General features: G+C 35.7%; 1 protein-coding gene across 2 annotated transcripts in view; it reads right to left on the bottom strand.

The window, feature by feature from the left end:
- The window catches only part of LOC136037817 (apoptosis-inducing factor 3-like), a 73,106-nt gene that overhangs the window by 29,861 nt on the left and 21,652 nt on the right, over positions 1–21,593 (bottom strand). For both annotated transcript variants that reach the window (XM_065720650.1, XM_065720651.1), the window contains exons 4-7: positions 14,368–14,541; positions 5,782–5,948; positions 2,935–3,059; positions 932–1,062 (exon numbers count right to left, since the gene is read on the bottom strand). In XM_065720650.1, the coding sequence (XP_065576722.1) occupies positions 932–1,062; positions 2,935–3,059; positions 5,782–5,948; positions 14,368–14,541 (597 nt within the window). The remainder of the gene's footprint in view (positions 1–931; positions 1,063–2,934; positions 3,060–5,781; positions 5,949–14,367; positions 14,542–21,593) is intronic.

Below are 21,593 nucleotides of genomic sequence, written 5' to 3'. Positions count from 1 at the left end.
ATTTTACAATTCCTTAGCTCTTTTTCACTCCTCACTTACTGCAGCCAAAAACGACGTCAAGTAAAAAATTGGCTTGCAACCATTCAAATCAGAAGGGTTAAAAAACGAAAAAAAAAACAACAAAAAAACATGTCTCCAAAGGTGGTGTAACAAGTGCCTCTGCAGAGCAATCCCTTTAAAACCATAATCAACAAGGCGGCTCAAACCGAACTGATGGTCATAGCATATATCAAGAGTGATTTTTCGAACGTAAATTGTAAGTTCCTATGCTCTTTTTATGAGCTGAAAGATATTGGAGGGGAGGGAGATAAAAAATACTTTCGTTTCTGTTTTGGCCTAGGACCCATCGTGACGGAACAGGATGTCATAATTTAAGTAAAAATAGTTTCTTCAATAAAAAAAAATGAAACATACGAGAACTATGATTATATGAGGATATTTCTCTCCGAAATGCCCTGGATATAATATTGAACACGAATATTTAATAAAAAAAAACAAAAAAACTTTGAAATGAATGTAAAGAGCAATACTAAAATTCAAAAAGAATACAAACTGTTCTTGGTATGAAGGGCCTATTTTTTATCGCTAAGGTTTAAATTTTTTCACCCATGGTCTAAGACGAAATGATTGAATGCCAAAGCAATCTGACGAAAAAAGCTAATTCGTTCTTATTTCACAATGTCTCAGGAAGGATTTATTTATTAGGTAGATAAAATATTTGCAATTTCCAGCTGGCTTCAGTACAATGCTTTCAGTGAAATAGTAGCTATGATTTACTGTAAAGAGTGACGGGTCAAGGGAGCGGCACCCCCTTCATATGGAGAACAGTTTAGTTTCATTTAGAAGTTAAAAGTAGCTCTTTCAAGCAATTTTTTTATTATAGCTCACAAACGAACTTAGCCAATTATATAGCAGAGTTAGCAAAACGTACCAATAAAAGAAGCCCCAGCTATGATGACATTCTTGCCTTTGGAAGCAGAGGCTATTGTGTTGGCATCTTCCGGACAGCGAAGATAGAAGACATTTTGAAGGTTAGAACCAGGGAAAGTAATCCTTCTTGGACTGTAAGAGTGAATCAATTTAGTCGGACTGACGGAGAAGAAATATGATACCTCTACTAATAGCATGCTTGAACATATTTATTATCTGTAATTTACAGTCTATGAAATTCTAGAAGTATATACGATTATACAGAACATGCATTTGAGATTGTGAAATTTTTAGCTTCCATTTAAACAACAGCGCCACCTAGATTTCACGAACTTTAAAATAGATGGTGTCGGTAACCCATCCATTAGCGCCCTTAAAAAAGTGCACAAATTTTAATGTTTCGTTAAAACTAATTAGTGTTTTTGAAAGAATAGAATGCAGTTAGCAGGTACATTACTCTACTCGGGCACATTAATTTAGTCTGCGAAATGTGTTAGGAAAACGGTTTATGGTCAATGAACCTTGACCAATGCCCTTGGTTATTCTGGCTGTAGGTAGCTCTTATTTGACGGTTAACCAGCCTTACTTCAACTCAACACTCAGTTCTTACGATGACTGAATCAAACCTAAGAGCTCGGCCAACAAAACCCAAAAGCCCACAGACCTCAAAATACAGCCCAAGTTCACATAATATTTTTACCTAGGACTAAAATTTAATGTTTAAGGCAATCTAGTAGCCATGTTTTAGGTTGCTTTGTGAGACAATCAATATAGTGAAATCAACTTCATCTGGCAAGTACTGAGAGTCAAAAATTGATGGCTTGAAAATCAAGTTGGAGTCAGAAACACTAACGCACGTTAGCCTGATTAAAGTCACCCGTAATTCCTAATTTACCTTAAATAAACGTACGTTCTCTGAAATTTCCCTTAAGTTCACATTCGTAAATATACGAATAACAGCACAAAATACAAACAGTTGGTTTCCTTTAAAGTACCCAGGACACGAAAATAAGTTTGTCATCCGAATCCATCTTAGTTATATTCATATCTGAAAACCACATTTTTTTTTAGATATTTTGTTGGGTTTGGTTCGAAAGTATGAAATTTTTGGTAGAAGAACCAATATCTGCCACTATTACCACACTGGACCGTGAAAATTAATTTGCGAAACTATTTAGTCAAATTTTAAACATTTTTCACCTATAACATTTAAAAGTTAATAATCTACTAGTTTCCAAAGAAGTTTAAATCTTCAAAGGCAAGCTGTCTGGTATTGATTAGCTTATTTTTTGCTGGTTTTTCACCCAAGTTTCATTTCTTTAAGTCTGCCACCCTCTACCGCCAAAACTCTATGACTGCATAAAGAGGTCGTTTTCGTTAAAAATTGAATTCCCGATTTTTCCAAAGTATTTAAGATACATATATAGTTGTGTAACTTTCCACTCAACCCCTCCCAAAAAAATCAGACTATTTTTCACTGTCCTTGGTAATTTTAACTTGAATTTTGGGAAGATTATGAGAACCTGATTTGATTCTGGCGAATGTCAGAAGACTCAAAATTTGGGGAAGATTGAAGCACTGACTGGGAGAGGAAGTCGAAAAAAGAAAAGCTTTATCTACCAGCTGCACTGAATTTTTTTTATGGGGGATTACAATTCTATTTAGAATCACACAAAACATGCCTCATTTGAGTGACAGTAGGACTATTTAATTGTAGATAGTCTAATAAATAAGCAGTTATATAGTAATAATACTTCAATTAATCACTTAGCCTTAACGTGATTTGGATTTTGGAGGAAGCCAACAACTAAAAGAGAGAGAAAAAAAACTTGAGACAAAAATAAGAAAAGAAAATCAAAGTTCGCAAAGTTTATATATTTTATAGTTCCATATATTTCAATTTTTAATTCCCCCCCCCCAAACAAAAGTACATACTAAACTTGAAAATTCGAAAATTAAGAAACAACAAAAGTTAATCAGAAATAGAAAAGCTAAAAATATTACCTTGCTCCAGTTGCTAAAACTAGATGTGTATATTCAAGGTCGTCTCCATTGGAAAGCTGTATCGTCATTTTCTTTATGTTGACGCCAGTTACATCTACTAATTTCATAACTTCAATATCAGCATTCTGGAAATAAGTAACAAACGTTCAGAATGGTAGACTTTTTTTAACCTGTCAACCAAAGGAAGAAAAGAATAAAAGGCCAATATTATCAATATACACGTATCAACACTGTTTTAAAAATCGGCCTTTCGCATTAGAATACGGCATTAGACTTTACAGTCCGTACCGGCGGTGCTGATCTCCGTTTCTGGCCCTTCAGCCAGGAAGTGCAGTTGGGGGCCAATCATCCTGTGCTTTCGCACACCCTTCCTGTTTACCTTCCCCAGATTTCTCCAGGTACCCATTTAAAGCTGGGTCAACTCTGGCTAAGCTTACAGAGTCACACCACTGACCCCCGTCTGGCTAAGCTTACAGAGTCACACCACTGACTCCCGTCCCAAACTGAACAATTGGGTACACTGGGATTCGAACCCGCGTCCTCTCAGACAAAGGATTCTAAATCCAGCGCACCAGTCCATTCGGCCAGGACGGCCTTTCGCATTACTGCACAAAAATTCACGTCAAGGGGTGTGTGGACGCACTTACAGACACAGTGTGATGGACTCACTGAGCCAATTTGAACCACAATAAATGAACCTTTATACGGCAAACGTAATCTTTTGCGCTCCATTTAATGCATTGTTACGCCACGTGTTCTGATTCGTATGTCTATCCCCCTTCACATAGTTACGGTTCCCTTTATACTACAGCACTATTTTTCAATGTCAGCAAAAATGAACTCCGAAACAGTGATATATAGATGTCACTTGAACAAGGAGACATCCTTTGAGTCTTGATAGAGGTGGTGCTGAAGTAAGGCTTTCAAAACATACCATAGAACCTTTTACACTAGTAAAACTTAAAATTTTGTATTACGTTATCTTACAGATCATTTTTCGGTAACGTAGCTACTCCCAGGTGGCTCCCAGATTAACCAAGAAATTCACCTGAACGACGTAGACTTCATTGATGACATCGAAAAGCTATAGCTCTGCAAAAGCGATTCTAGTAACTACTAGATGGGCTGAGAGAAAGATCAGGCCAATTCGGTCTGACAATAAACGCAGAAAAGACCAAATACATGGCAACTTCCGACTCTCCCTCAAATATCAAATATGGAGACCAGGATTTCGCATACGTAGTGCAGTTTAAAAACCTGAGGAGTACAATAAAAAATACTGGCTCAATCGCACACAAAGCTTCGGCGAGACCAAGACAGGCAAGCGACCCCCTTTAATAGACTTTGAAAAATATGGCAATCCAAAAATCTCTCCCTTCCTTGAAACTTTGGCTTTTGAACAGCAACGTACTGCTTGTACTCCTTTGCTATTTAGAGACCTGGTACCAACAAAAACAAGAAAGAAGTTTTCAAGCGTTTAAAAATACGAACCCCCAAGAATATTGAATATCGATTAGGCCCAGAAAGTCACAAACTAATCAATACAAGATGCCGTCGAGACCTTATCAGAGTGCATAGATTTAGATACTTAGGATATGCTCTATGGCCGAATGACCAGCGACCCGCTGTAGGGAAAGGTCCAGTAATACACTTTCTATTCATTTTTATTCTTTTCCCTCATTTTTTTTATTCTTTTTCCTGTCTTAGGGCAAGGAAGCATTGTAAAACGATTAAAGAGGTGGCTGACAACCGGTACCTTTCATTATAAAAGGGGAAAAATTTTCCACTTTGTTTCATATGTACACTCTTTGGGCAGGGAGATTGAACTGGATTTTCGGGGTTTTCGGGCTGGGGGGGCAGAGGGACTTAAAATTTTGTGTTTGGGGGACAGGGGCAAGCCATTTTTCTCCAGTCCTGGAAAGAAGTATAAGGTAAGACTTTTTCTGTTTTATGTCAGTCATCTGCTTCGAGTAATCCTGTAGTCTGAAGACACAACAGCCTTGATCTCCACCCAAATACCATAGGGGTAGCAAAACTTTTCAGTATTCAGAGGAAATGTCCGTTTTAAATGCACTGCCCCTCGCAACTAAAGCCTTGATCTCCACCCAAATACCATAGGGGTAGCAAGACTTTTCAGTATTCAGTGGAAATGTCCGTTTTAAATCCACCACCCCTCACAATTAAAATTTTGATTTGGGCATGTATTCTTTCTCTTTTCATTAATGCAGCCTAGCTACAGCATTGATTTGCATTAAGAGGTCTATTTTCTTTATTTCTATAAAATTTCTTATCTTAACGTGATTCCTCAGTGATTAGTTTTCTTGTAGGCGAAATTTAAGTTTTCTCCAGAAATCAAGCAAATACTTTGCAAATGCCGGGTGAAAATTTTGGTTCGTCGTTCACTTAATAAACAAACAAAAAATTAAAATTTCCAATCTATATTTCATTCAAAAATAATTTTTACAAAAATAAGATTTGCTCTTGAAGTAAAGTTCAGTACAAAATTTCCAGAAAACACAAAAGTCAATATGAAACGAAATTGTAGATATGCTATGAAATACAATACCACTTCGTGGAATAAAGTCGCGGTTGTGATAAGATTTTATGTCACAACATTAGAAAAAAGCTAAAAAAAAAAAAAAAAAACAAAACAAAAAACACAGGTGCCCATAAGAAACATGTTTTTTTATATCATGATTGTATGACAGTTTTTGAAAAAAAATTGGCGAACATTTAAAAAAAATTATAACGACAAAATCTGCCATAATCATCTCCATAATGAACATTAAATCAATATAGGATTCGACCCAAAAAGCTAAACGTGCAAATGAGTTTCAACTGAAATACCTTGTAATATTCCTCAGGTTTCAATATTATATTGCTGGGGCTAACTGACATAGCCTTAGAAAGTTTCGGGCGATCATACGGTAAATGACATTCCCTTGTGATTAATGTTACTTTCCCTTTGAAACCTTCTTTCCGAAGTGTGTCAGCACAAGCAAAACCTGCAGCACCTGAAGATGAAATCAAATTAGAGACAAAAATTTTTTTTCCAAAATTAGCAGTTAATTTGGAAATTATATAACTTATGCTTAAAAGTCAAAGAATATATATAAAAGATTGTAATTTTAGAATAAAGGAATTTCCATTGGAACAATGGAATTTGGAATGGAATAATGGAATTTGAAACGGAACAATGGAATTTGGAATGGAATTGAAATTTGAAAAAAATGGAAACTAGAATAATGGAACAGAATAATTATAAGAATAGAAACTAGCATTAAGATCAAAAATATAAACATGAACGCCATCTACAGTTTAGCATCCCGTTTTAATTTGTCAAAGATAACCGTTTTAAGCTTTCTATTCTTGTTACTTAATTAGTACTTAGCTGTATAAGATACATGGAGAGAGTGACAAATTAGCTATTCAAAAGGCCTTATTGATCGCGTCGTTTAGCAGGCCTTAAACATAGCCTCACCTAAAATCAATGTCTTCATAAGGGAATGAGCTCACAAAGAAGGGTTGTGGGAGAATTAAAGGCGCAAGTGCCCCACCCTCGGAATTTTGAAAATTGCACTAACTAAAGGGAAGGAGGGGTGAAAAATACCAAAGGGGAGGCCCGAATTCCGTTGGCACCCCCAAACATTAATTATGTGTCCATCCCTGCGTGCTCACCTCACTATTTCTTAGCACCACGGCACACTCACGTCACCAGGTGGATCATTTTTTATATATAACCTGTCCGTTTTAGAACAGGCAACTATGGTGGGACATTTTTTATGGTGGAACATTATATAACCACGGTGGATCAATTTTTAATATAAGCTGCCTGTTTTTAGCAGGCAGCTACGATGGGACATTATATAAGCCATGGTAGGACATTTTTTTAATATAAGGTGCCCGTTTTTTTCTGTGTTTATTCAAGTTCAATAATATGAGAAAACGTGGGACAAATAAAAAATCTGAAAATTCATAACCAGGAAGTAGACTTGGCCAGAGAGGTTTTAAAACATATTTATGAGTTTGTTAAACGGGAAATAAAGATTAATGCTGTTCCTTATCAACAATTTTGTATTTTTGAGTGACACACTAATGGCCATGGCCTACACCTCTAACGGTTTCTATAATTTTTCTAAAGATTCCTATCATTTTCTAGAAGTCCTTATTTTCTTTCGTTCTTGACGAATTTTAAAATGTAGAGGAGACAAAGGAGTTTGAATATTAGATCCGATCATGGACCTAACACACAAAGAGCCTTCTTATAAGAAACACCTTTTTTGCTCTTAGGGGAGTGATATTTTTTGCTCTCAGGGGGTTGATATTTTTTGCTAAAACATATCTTCATTAAAAAGTCTCAATTCTTCCTCATAAAGTTAGTATCTTTTCAAGAACTCTGGTATATTTAGTTTTTCAGTGCAGCGGCGTAATTTCTCTGGTTCCTCATGTTCTGTGATTACGTCTCGACACCTTGATCTCAATGCACAATCCGACCCTCCGAAGAGAAGTTCACACCTACAAAGGTAACGGAGAATACTAATGCCTTTTCCATATGCTGCAAAATACAGAGTAAAGACATCTATAGCAGCATCCTTAGAGACTAATAGCTGGCAAACTTTCAGGTCACCTCCCTTAACAACAGTATGTAAGGGGGATTCCTCGGGATTATTATCCTTTTTGCCAGAATTTGCTCCCTTTTCTAAAAGATACTCAGTTAAGCCTATATGATTGTTAGACATAGCTAAAAGTAATGGGCTATTTTTGTATAAATTAAGGCATGTTTAGCGGCACCCTTGGAGACTAACAGCTAACAAACGTTCAGATTGCCTCCCCTAACAGCAATATGCAAGGGGGGTTCCTCAGGATTATTATCCTTTCTACTGGAATTTGCTCCCTTTTCCAAAAGATACTCAGTTATCCCTATATGATTATTAAATATAGCTAAAAGTAATGGGCTATTTTTGTATATAATTAAGGCATCTATAGCGGCACCCTTAGAGACAAAAAGCTGACAAACCTTTAAGTTGCTTCCCCTAACACCAATATGTAAGGGTTCCCCAGGATTTTTATCCTTTCTAGTGGACTTTAGTCCCTTTTCTAAAAGATACTGAGTTATGCCTATATGATTATTAAACATAGCTAAAAGTAATGGGCTATTTTTGTATATAATTAAGGCATCTATAGCGGCACCCTTAGAGACAAAAAGCTGACAAACCTTTAAGTTGCTTCCCCCTAACAGTAATATGTAAGGATTCCTCAGGATTATTATCCTTTCTAGTGGACTTTGCTCCCTTTCCTAAAAGATATTCAGTTGTGTCTATATGATTATTAAACATAGCTAAAAGTAATGGGCTATTTTTGTAAAAATTTAAGGCATCCATAGCGGCACCCTTGGAGACTAGCAGCTGACAAACGTTCAGGTCGCCTCCACTAACGGCAATATGTCAGGGGGGTTCCTCAGGATTATTATCCTTTCTACTGGAATTTGCTCCCTTTTCTAAAAGATACTCAGTTGTGCCTTTATGATTATTAAATATAGCTAAAAGTAATGGGCTATTTCTGTATAAATTTAAGAGACCTATAGCGGCACCCTTAGAGGCTAACAGCTGACAAACGTTCAGGTTGCCTCTCTTAACATCAATATGTAAGGGGTCCTCAGGATTATTATCCTTTCTACTGGAATTTGCTCCCTTTTCTAAAAGATACTCAGTTCCTATATGATTATTAAATATAGCTAAAAGTAATTGGCTATTTTGTATAAATTTAAGGCATCTATAGCGGCACCCTTAGAGACAAAAAGCTGACAAACCTTTAAGTTGCTTCCCCTAACAGCAATGTGTAAGTCCTCAGGATTATTATCCTTTCTACTGGAATTTGCTCCCTTTTCTAAAAGATACTGAGTTATGCCTATATGATTATTAAACATAGCTAAAAGTAATGGGCTATTTTGTATATAATTAAGGCATCTATAGCGGCACCCTTAAAGACAAAAAGCTGACAAACCTTTAAGTTGCTTCCCCTAACAGCAATATGTAAGGGTTCCTCAGGATTATTATCCTTTCTAGTGGACTTTGCTCCCTTTTCTAAAAGATATTCAGTTGTGTCTATATGATTATTAAACATAGCTAAAAGTAATGGGCTATTTTTGTATAAATTTAAGGCATCCATAGCGGCACCCTTGGAGACTAACAGCTGACAAACGTTCAGGTTGCCTCCACTAACGGCAATATATAAGGGGGGTTCCTCAGGATTATTATCCTTTCTACTGGAATTTGCTCCCTTTTCTAAAATATTCTGAGTTGTTCCTATATGATTATTAAATATAGCTAAAATTAATTGGCTATTTTTGTGTAAATTAAAGGCATCTATAGCGGCACCCTTGGATACTAACAGCTGACAAACGTTCAGGTTGCCTCCACTATCAGCAATATGTCAGGGGGGTACCTCAGGATTATTATCCTTTCTACTGGAATTTGCTCACTATCAGCAATATGTCAGGGGGGTTCCTCAGGATTATTATCCTTTCTACTGGAATTTGCTCCTTTTTCTAAAAGATACTCAGTTGTGCCTATATGATTATTAAATATAGCTAAAAGTAATGGGCTATTTTTGTATAAATTTAAGAGACCTATAGCGGCACCCTTAGAGGCTAACAGCTTACAAACGTTCAGGTTGCCTCTCTTAACATCAATATGTAAGGGGTCATCAGGATTATTATCCTTTCTACTGGAATTTGCTTTCTTTTTAAAAGATACTCAGTTGTGCCTATATGATTATTAAATATAGCTAAAAGTAATGGGCTATTTTTATATAAATTCAAGGGATCTATAACGGCACCCTTAGAGACTAACAGCTGACAAACGTTCAGGTTGCCTCTCCTAGCATCAATATGTAAGGGGGGTTCCTCAGGATTATAATCCTTTCTACTGGAATTTGCTCCCTTTTCTAAAAGATACTCAGTTATCCCTATATTATTATTAAATATAGCTAAAAGTAATGGGCTATTTTTGTATAAATTTAAGAGACCTATAGCGGCACCCTTAGAGACTAACAGCTGACAAACGTTCGGGTTGCCTCAAATAACATCAATATGTAAGGGGGGTTCCTCAGGATTATTATCCTTTCTACTGGAATTTGATCCATTTTTAAAAGATACTCAGTTGTGCCTATATGATTATTAAATATAGCTAAAAGTAATGGGCTATTTTTGTATAAATTTAAGGGATCTGTAGTGGCACCGTTAGAGGCTAACAGCTGACAAACGTTCAGGTTGCCTCTCCTAACATCAATATGTAAGGGGGGTTCCTCAGGATTATTATCCTTTCTACTGGAATTTGATCCCTGTTTAAAAGATACTCATGTGTGCCTATATGATTATTAAATATAGCTAAAAGTAATGGACTATTTTTGTATGAAGTTAAGGCATCTATAGCGGCACCCTTAGAGACTAACAGCTGACAAACGTTCAGGTTGCCTCTCCTAACATCAATATGTAAGGGGGGTTCCTCAGGATTATAGTCTTTTCTACTGGAATTTGCTCCCTTTTCTAAAAGATACTCAGTTGTGCCTACATGATTATTAAATAGAGCAAAAAAGCAACGGGCTATTTTTGTATGAAGTTAAGGCATCTATAGCGGCACCCTTAGAGACTAACAGCTGACAAACGTTCAGGTTGCCTCTCCTAACATCAATATGTAAGGGGGGTTCCTCAGGATTATAATCTTTTCTACTGGAATTTGCTCCCTTTTCTAAAAGATACTCAGTTGTGCCTACATGATTATTAAATAGAGCAAAAAAGCAACGGGCTATTTTTGTATAAATTTAAGGCATCTATAGCGGCACCCTTAGAAACTAAAAGCTGACAAACCTTCAAGTTATTTCCCCTAACAGCAATATGTAAGGGGGGTTCCTCAGGATTATCATCCATTCAACTGGAATTTGCTCTCTTTTCTAAAAGATACTCAACTGTGCCTATATGATTATTAGATATACTACAAGTAATGGGCTATTTTTTTTTATAAATTTAAGACGTCTATAGCGGCATCCTTAGAGACTAGGGGGCGTTCACACAAGAATTATCGTTCCTATTTGGTTTGCTTCATATTCTAAAGGATAGTCATTTATACCTATTTGATTTCTATCTACCTCTAAGCGCAATGCGTAAGCGTAACGCGGAAAATTATTAGCCGTCATGAAACCAGGTTACCTTTGTTAGCCGCGGCATGTAAAGTGAAGCAGTATAAATATTCCGCGGTTGCATTTGCATCATTTTCTTTATAAAAACTGATTTGTCATTAAAGAAATTGCGTCTTGAAACTCCTGCTTACATTCGAGGATTTTGGTCATCAGGGATTTCTGATTTTAGTCAAGGGATGATCTATGAAAAATATTAAGAGAGTTGGCAGGAAGAAAAGGATTTTCCTAAAGTCGTGACCTATCTAGATCGTTTTTTCACACCAAAAAATGGTAGTAAGACAATTTTCAAAAAAAAAAATAATGCCATTTTAGGGGAAATCTAAAAAATAACAAAATATATATATATATATACAATTATTGCCCGTTGAATAATATAAGATATATTTTTTTCCCTTCAATTTTATAAGTATGACACTATTTTATCTATTTACTATAACTTTTGCAATTCTGTGTTTTACAGACAGCTATCACTAAGGAAGAACAAAACCAACTATTATGCTCTTATCTCTCTAAATTAAACAAATAGGAACTCAACAAGGCTATTGTTTATAAACTATTATCAACAGATAGCATCCTTGAATTGACCAAGTACTAATTATTCATAACTGAAATAAGTCAGACTCGATTGTCATTATAGTCATCAATTGCCACGGTAGTTACAAGATAAAAAAAAAGTTTATACAATTTATTGTAAGTATCATTTGTACGGTAAGCTTGATAAGCATATAAAAAGTTCAGAAATATATCAAATTGTTGAATCAACAAGAAGGAAAAAGATCAGCAATTGGATATTCGCAATCCTCGTTATAATTTCCTGGAAACGAAAACCCTATTAAGGGTTTAATAACCTATTAGTAAAAACCTATTAATTTCTGAACCCTATTAAGGATGGTAGCCAAATTACTGACGATAAAGATACCGTGCACATTAAGCAAACTTTGGGAAATGGGATGAAAATTGCCGTTAATCGTTCTTATATGCTCCATATTAAATAAGTATATACACTTTTTTTTACAGTTTACTTGCTTTTGATTTTGTTTTACTGCACAATAGAAGGTGGAAAAAATCGTATATATTACAATTTAAAAGTGAAAAAATCAGATAAAAGACACCTATGAATTTTTCAGACAAACTCGGGCAGCGCTTTTCTATGCAGTTACACACCAACTTATTTCATGGGTGACGTTCTTGAGGCAGGGAGGGAGGAGTGAATTCAAAGAAAGGTAACACAAATACATTTGATGTGAAAATATTATATATTGGTTAACAGTTAAATTGATATAAACAAGCTATGAGATAAATATATAAATAAGCATTAAGGTAAATTAATATACATAAGCTATAAGATAGAATAATATAAATAAGCTAAAAGGTAAGGTAAATATTAACAAAATAATAATTTCAGCCAACGGAGAGCAGAGCTCGGCGTGTCAGCTTAGTATAAAGTGACCGGAGACGAAATATCAAGTTACAGAAGAAAAAGAAGGAAAAAAGGAAAGAAGAAAGAGCAGAGACCATCCCAGTGAAATTATAATTTAATCCAAAATTAAGGCTAAATCTATCATTCGTAGACCCCCCTCCTCATGAGGGGCAGTTTTAAAAGCATATTTTTAGTTGACACACGATTCTTAGATTTATGAATTACTTCAGACAGATTAAATTTATTTACAAAAAGGGGGATTTTACAAAAAGGGGGATTTGGTATCCGACTGCAAATTTGGGCATTTCTTATTTAAGTTAAGATGAAATTCCTTGAGTGAACACGGCCAGAAGAAACAGGAACTCGAGCAATACCCTTATCTATTAAAGATAAACGCCAAAAAATTCGACAACAATCCAAAGAATAACAAGTAACTCAAATTTTAGGAAAACAGACCCCCCCCCCCTCGTACACACCTGATGAGGAAAATACTATAAAATCTCAGAAAAATGCAAAATATGTGACATATTTCCTGAATCTCTATATTTATTTATAATCTGCTTAATATCGCGGCGCCACTTCATTACCACAATACAAACTCGCTCTAACATGGACTGTTGTTGGTGGCAACGAGATACAAACCTAGATCGTTTATTTGCGATTCTTTGTGATTTGCAAGTAAAAAACTATACCCAGTGACTTTTGTGTACAACCTACCAATTCACTACAGCGAATAAGGGGTCAACTAGAGGCGAAAAGGGATGTTAGAAATAACCCATCCATAGTAGATTTTGGAAAATACCGTTTTTCGGTATGTTCCTTAATTTTCACACATTAGCACTCCTAGTAGAGAAAATAATTTATTGGTTTTATACGAAAACATATTCAATTTTACTCAACTTGGCAAACATAGCTAATTATATTTACCAAAGGACTGGAAATTTCAATTGCAGCCTTCACATAAATACAAAGTAAGTTAGAATATAAATAAAATAATTACATTTTAATTTATGTGAGCTTGAATATTTTCTAGTCAAGTATGCAAAATGTAACCTAAGAAATTGTTAATTCACGAGACCCTTAATCAGTACTATGCTGTCAAACGAGTAAATATTCAGTACAAAAGACTACTACTACTACTAAAACAAATCTCCACAGCACCAAACCACATGGGGCCGAAACAGCTACGGACGCTCATCCTCCATCCCGATCTATTCAAATCCTCCCTCTTTACACCCTCCCAGGAAGATACCAAAGAAAGCCTCTCTCTTTATACCCTCTCTGACCCTTCTATCTTTCTTTACAACATCCTCCCACCCCAACCAGGGACGTCCTGATTTTCGTTTAGTCTTAGACAATGAAAAAAAACAAGTCTATTAACTAAGCGTTAAATATCAAAACCGACAGAATCACATAATGAAAGGAGATCCTAGAAAGGCTAATGCCAAAAATACATACCCAAACTCATATATCAATTCCAAGAAGCGACATTTTAGGAGTCTCAAACTTCATTTGAGCGTATGAATCATCACCGGCAATTTTGAGTGTATGAATCATCGCCAGCAATTTTTAATAAGAAAAATAAGGTTTTTCCTTATTTCCTTATATATACCTTGAGAAGTTTTTTTTTGGGGGGAGGGGCTTCGGAATCAAACAAGGGGGAAGGCCCTCCCAATATAACCATGTTCTCCTAAGACGCCACTCCGCTGATACTAAACATGGTCTATATTATTCTGTCTCACCTCTAACTAGAGGTGCAAGTTCACCTGAAAAATTAGATTACTTCTGATTTAAGCTGAATAAAGTTAATAGCTCACCTCCTCCAACAATGATAACCTTCAAGTTAGAGCTTTTATCTTCTTTGGACAATGGTTTCACAACACCCGTCGTTCGTAAATCCTTCAGATTACCTTTGATAATAAAATGGTCAGATGTCTCCTCAATAGGAAATTTGGCGATCCCATCTATGGAAGGATAATCTTCAACGTCACCTTGCAATAAAAATAACTTTAAAATGGGTTTTGTATAAATAAAAGAAAAAGCAAAATAAAAGCAAACACTAGAGGTAAATACAATACAATGTAAATATAATAATGTAAAAAACAAAGTAAATACAATAAAAAGTAGAAGTAATACTACAATAAAAACATAGTAGTATATTTTTTTTTAAGTTTCTCTACTAATTATAATTTACTCTATTAGTTATAATCATTAATTTTTTCTATTATTAATACAGTAATAATACAACAAAAAAGTAAAATAAATAATAAAAAAGGTAAATACAAGTTAGTATAGTGTCTCACCTCTTATTAACTTATTATTTATTAATTTATTATTTTCCCGCGATCTAGCCTTATTTAGCTAATATCGTTGTTTCCAGAAGAAAAAAATATTACCAGAAATAAACGTCTGGCAACAACAACAAACAAACGTAGTTCAAAAGGGGAGTGACAAGAGGGGACGGGATAAAAATACAAAAGTCGTCAAAAACCAAAATCAGATTAATGCCAACAGTGATCTCCTCCACGAAAAAAAAAACTAGGAATACACGTTTAAAATACCCTTGGGGGGGGGTGGTTAATCCTTTTTAATCGTTTTTTTAATCCTCATCCTCTCTCTCTCTCTCTCTGATGGGGAGGAGGAGTCAGAAAATAAAAAAAAATGCATATGCCACTATTTTCAATTTTTACAGGATGAGATCAGTTGGTCGGACCAATTTAAAGAGAGTCTCATTAATAACCTTCTTTTGTGCTCGGGTGTGATAACAGTACTACCTTTTCCTGTCTCCATTTAAGCTGGGATATTGAACCCTTCTATCATTTTTTTTTCATTCGTGTTTTTTTTGCGCAAATCAGCTGTGAAAAACATTTGCAATATACAAGGTCTTCCTTTTCAGAAAGTAATTTGCCTGAATAGGGGAGAAGGGATTTTACTCCACGTTCTGAACGGATTCATGCAACCTGATGGGGGGGGATGGGCTAGTCACCAGAAAACATACTAAAGACCAGAGGCTCCTGGTCGATCCAGGAGACATAGGAGGATACAGTCTACGGTCAAAGGTAAGCTGCAAAAGGTATAATCTTAAAAAAAAACAGCATATTTTTACACAAGCATACAGATCAGTGGTTATTCAATTTAATTTCAAAACTACTTTCCTTCTGGGATGTCAATAAAACCCTTGGGGGATGCCTTCCGTTTTTCTCTATTTGAAAAGAAATCACAAAACCGAAACATAAAATACAGACCCGTAGAATAAGCTAGGAGAAGTCTATTTTCAAATGTCAAGCTCTTTTGGCTAAACTACGCGTCTTTGCAAGAGAAGAGTTATGCTTTTTGTTAGGCAATTATTTCATGAAATACTTTCTATGTAAATGATTCCCGCTTTTATTAAGTCGGACTATATAACGTTGTTTAACGTTATATAACGATTATATAACGTTAACAGAGCAGACTGACAAAGGAGTTCTAGGCCAAACAAAAGCCGAGCTAAAATAGTTCAGGCAGAAGATTAAGTCAGCTAAGACAAAGCTGTTGGTCTTTCTTGGTCTGTGTGTGGTACACGCAGACGAATGGGAGCCAACCAAGAAGCGCTACAGCCTTGACTAGGCCTTATTCGACGCCTAGATTGAGACATAAAACTCTCTATTGGACACCCTGATTAGGATCAATTTCCCATAGACGAGATACTGTAGAATGAAACGAGGAGGCGAAAATTCCCGACATGAAACTCTGAGTATTGACTGTCCTGACACGGGGCACAGCTTCTGCATTGAGGCTAAGTTCCCTTTGTTATGTTGAAATATTGAGTGGGTCAGCATACCATTGAAATACGTTGTTCAAAATCGCAAAATATTCTTTGTGAAGGATTTGCTACGGAAAGGGGGGAGGAGACAAAACCACAATCAAAAACCATGAATAAGATATCCTGACTTATGCCAGCAGTCAAGACCGAGAAAAATAAAAATATTAATAAAAGCTGAAAACCAAATCCAACTCCCCGACCTCAGGGAAATCCATTCGGGCTGATTTCTTATTGAAGAGCCCTGTCTTCATTAACACTTTTTAAGGCACATTTGGACGAATGAAACCAGCTTTTAGTCCTACGGACTTTTCCACAAAAAGTCACTTCAAATGCACCTTCTTTGCTTTCTGATCCTTAAAAACTACTAGTGAAGAAAAGAGGATCCAGAAAAAGTTAAAAGGTACGAGCAACTTCACCTGAAAAATGAAGTCACGGCTTTATTTGCCTTCACATATATTTTAAATTTATGCATCTGAAATACCCATGATCCACAAGTTACTTGAAATATGCTTTTTAGATGTAGGATACCATTTGAGGCATGAAGTCACCTTATTTCTCAATACTGAAACCCAAGAAAATATCCAGGATTTTTTCGGGGGGGGGGGGGACAAAAAGAACTTTAAAAACACATCAAAAAATGTTTTTATTCATGTTTGTCACGTTTTTACGAGTCATACAAACATTTCTGGGAAGGGGTCAAACCGCCTAGATACGGCCTTGCTGAGACCTCAATTTTTTCAATTTACTATCGGTTCTACTCGTTTTATGATGACTAATTATAAAAAGCTGATAATTTTTTTGGAACTTACTTCCTAAAGTATTACCAACTACATGGCAACAAGTAAAAAAAAGGAGAACATTCTGTATTATTTCAGGGTGCTATAAATTGTCCTCAAATTGTTCGCTGTAAAGGATCACGAAAACTAATTAATGACTTGCGGAAAGACTTTTAACTATTAAACTGAGAGGACGAATAGTTACTAGCTAAAAATTACAGTAGAAGCAGTTAACGCATGTTGTTAAAAAAAAAAAACTGAAAAAACAAATGACCGTGGATTATTAGTTTCATTGACATGTACTGATATTTATTCCTTGAAGTTTTGATAATTTTTTATTTATGAAACTAAGAGAAGTGAAAACGTTTAAAACTTATTTTGTTTTCAGTAAAGCGCAAATTATGTTCTGGTCTTGAGAAGGCATGGGGGTTATCAGCCCTACGCATGTTAATTTTTACTCGTTTGAGTTTGAATCGGCTATTTACTGTAATTTCTGTTCGTTTTGAGTTTCATTTATTTATTGATAGTGATTTGTGGTAGTTTTACGCTTGGAAGATTACTTAACTTTATTTCTGCTCATTCTTGGCTGAACGGAGATCTTTGCTTTCCTTTGAAAAACTCGCTTTGTGGCAAAAAGTTTTTTAATTAATTTCTGTTCGTTTTTTACTGACATAGCCTTTTTCGTGAAAAAAATAATATTTTACATGTTTTCAGTTCTTCTGTAAACGTCCATTGTATGGGTTGTTTATTTGTATGCTGGCGAAACTTTTTTAACAATTTTTAATCATGACACAAACAATACTGTTAATTTAATTTTATAGCTTCTGAAGTTGACCTGAAAAATAAAACTTAATTTCATTCTCAAAAGATTCTACCTATCCTCTTTGACAGCCTGGATACACTTACACTCTTTTTATGTATTAAAATTGTAAGAGCAGAAGTAGTAATAGTAGTATCTTCAAGAGTTTCAGTTTAATGCTCCCAGTCTTTCTCGATACATTGCTGAGGTGTCTTATTGACAGCCATTTAACACAATGCTTTTTGATTTATTTTAAAGCAACACTTAGTTTTAAAGCATAATAGGCCAATTGCATAATTGTGGGGGTTGATTGCATAATTGTGATGGTAGGGGTTGTGGGGGGGCCTAATATCTCTAAAGACATGGTTGCTGGATTGTTCTACGATGCTGAGCAAAACGGTTGTCTCAAAATTTTCACTGAATGCGTTTGGAAAATGAATGAGTTTGAGAGAAGGGCTGCTTGCCCTACAGTCTCTTTTTACTCTTAAAAAAGGCACCAGAACTTATACTTTTGAATCGAATTAGCTCCTTTAAACGTTTCAGTGATATTTCTAGCTATTATGGAGTGGTACTGCCTTTGATATAGCTTATATGCTCCTTTGAATACCCTGAATGCATACAATTTTTTCGTTTAATTGAAACTTCTAAATGTTCCCTATAAGCTTCATCTTAATACCCTCAGCGTCATTAGTTACAGTAAATGTAGAGGCAGTATCAAAAGGACACATATAGTGCATTCTAGCTAGTTCAAAGTCTCCAACAACTTACCCTTAAAAGCATGCCGTAGCAGCAGCATTGGGATGCAAATATTTTCTTTTGATTAGTTCAACATCCCTCACAACAAACGCTGTTAGTTTCAACTTCACACCCCGAACTGTTCGTAAGATATTACTGCTACACCCTTTTGACAACCTGCATACAGAGGCGTGTTCTGATTCAGTTCATCTTCCTTCCTCAAAATTTCTTGAAAATTTAACCTTCATGCTCTTAGGCATAATTGTAATAGTAATCACAGTAGAAGTATTGATATTACTAGCAATAGTATTGAATAGTGATAGTACTTCTAGCAGCAGTTGTATTAACTTATTGCCTTTTGGTCACTTGAACATCCCTTTCATCAAGTCCTGGAAGTTTCAACTTAATAGTTTCAACTTAAGTTTCATTGGTGATATGTCCTTTTGATAACCTGTATGTTCATATACTTCCAGAAATTTTCATCTCAATGCTCTTAGCCCTACAAGTAGTTGCAATAGAGGTAGTATTAGTAGTGTGCACATTTTGCGTTTTGGTGCGATGATCTTTCCTTAAAGTAGTCTCTGAAAGTTCCAACTTGAAATATCGATAGTTCAATCGATAGATTCAAGATTCAAGATTTTATTTAAACTTCTGTACAACACACATAATATATAAAAAAAAAAGGGTCAAGCCGGAGACACAAGGTCGATTGACAAAGACCCGGTATAACAATATAGCACACCTATTTGACAGAAAAAAGAAACAAAAACAAATGCATAAAATAAATATCAATAAATCCACGACTCACCACTAGACGGGAACCCACCCACAAAACAACTGACACTCGGCAAATATCAATCCGAAAAACAAAACAAAACAGTGTGCAAGCGAGGGTGACCGATGACTGGCAACTTATTTGAAAAAAAAAAAAATAATAAAAAAAAATAAAATGAGCCCACCTTATCAATATCAAACAAACAACTATTCACTTTAAGATTTTTTTTTTATTACTGATTCTTGAATTTATTTATAAGGATAGAATGAAGTTGCTTTTTAATATGTGGGAGAGATTTCTATTTTGACAATGTGTATGCACATAACATCTTTTGATATCCCCTTAATACTGTAAAAGGAGTAGTGTGGTAGTAATAGTGGTGGTAGTTGTAGTAGTATTGTTAGCATGCAAATATTGCCTTTTTGATCATCTCCCTTATAATTTCCTGAATTTTCCAAATTAATATACTCAGTTATTCCTGTGTTGCACCGTTTTGACAATCCGTATACATATACAGTGTTTTGATTTAATTCAACGTTCCCTTCAACATTCTCTGAAAGTCTCATCTGAATATCCTTTGTCTGCTTGGAAAGTAAAGTTCAAACGTGCATACCTTTCTCAATAACATATACTAGGTGTAAACAATGAACGAATTGCCTAACTTAAAGCCCTTGTCCTAAGGACTACGGAGAGGTTGACATCCCCAAAGATATAATTACTGGACCTTTCAAAAAGGCTGAACAAAATTGCTCAATTAAAATATCTATCGGACATGTTTTGGAGAAGGATAGGCTTGGGGAAGGGGGTTGATTCTCCTCCATTCACATTTGACTCTTAAAAATGGCTCTAAAACTTCCAACTTCCAATCAAACGAGCTCCATCCGATCCAAGGTTTCTACGACCAAACGTTCCAAAAAAACCTTATATGCCCGGGGCATAGCTTATAATCCTTTCCAATGGGCTCTGGGGGATTGTGTCCACCCTAAAGACATTGTTATATGATTTTTTGGACTATTAATAACAAAATAGGGATCTCACAATTTCACCTGAATGTGTTTTGGGAAAAGAGGATGTCAGTAAGGGGGATTAGTTGCTCTCCAACATGTTTGATTCTAAAAAAGGAGCTAGAACTATAGATTTCAAATCAAATGAACCTCTTCTAAGGTCAGAAGATACCCCTGAGGCATAATTTACAACCTTTACTCCAAACTCTGATGGATTCTGTCCAACTCAAAGGCCTTATTATATGATCTTTGGACTATTTTTGAAAAAATGGCTATCTCAAAAAAACTTTTCGGATGCATTTGCAGAAAATACAAAGTAGAGGGGGGGGCGGTTACTCCAATCACTTTGACTCCTAAAAAGGGAACTAGAGCATCTTATTTCCAATCCAATGAGCGCCCTCCGGATTTATACGACCACCCTTTCTATAAAAGTGTTATATGACCTCTGGGCATAACTTACAACCCTTGCGCTGAGGGCTATGGGGGGGGGGGGTTCATCCTCAAAGACATAATTTCAAGACCTTTCAACTACGCTGAACAAAATATAATTTGATAAGATGTGTTTTGGGAATTGATGGGCGTGGGAAGGTGGCTTGTTGCCCTTCAACCATTTCTGACTATTGAAAACGCCCTATCAATTTCCAATCGAATAAACCTTTTTTGAAGTTTCTACGACAACAAATGACCATCTCAAAATTTCTATCAGATGAATTTCAGTAAAATACGAGGTGTGATTGGGGGGAGGGATCCACCCTCTGAATCTTAAAAAGAGTAATAGAGCTTCTGATTACCAATCCAAGGAGCCCACTCGAAAGTTTATAAGACCATTCTTTCAATAAAAACTTTATATGTCCCCAGAGCAAAACTTACAACCCTTGCCCTAAGGGCTGTGGGGGAGGGGTTTGTAACCTCAAAGACATAATTTTCGGGCCCTTTAACTACGCTGAACAGAATGGCTGTCTCAAAACCTTGATTGGATGTGTTTGGGGAAATGGTGGGAGTGGGAGGGGGTTAGTACATTTCAGGAAAATGCAAAGTGTGTGGGGGGATATCCGTCCTCAGATCACCTTGAATCTAAAAAAAGATACCAGAACTTCTGATTACAATCCAATGAGCCCCTTCTGAAGTTTATACGACCATCCTTTCTATAAA

The sequence above is a fragment of the Artemia franciscana genome, chromosome 17 (genome assembly GCF_032884065.1).
Source record: "Artemia franciscana chromosome 17, ASM3288406v1, whole genome shotgun sequence".
In the NCBI taxonomy this organism is placed as follows: Eukaryota; Metazoa; Arthropoda; class Branchiopoda; order Anostraca; family Artemiidae; genus Artemia; species Artemia franciscana.
Note: the sequence above shows the minus strand (reverse complement) of the source record. Positions and strands in the feature narration are given on the sequence as shown.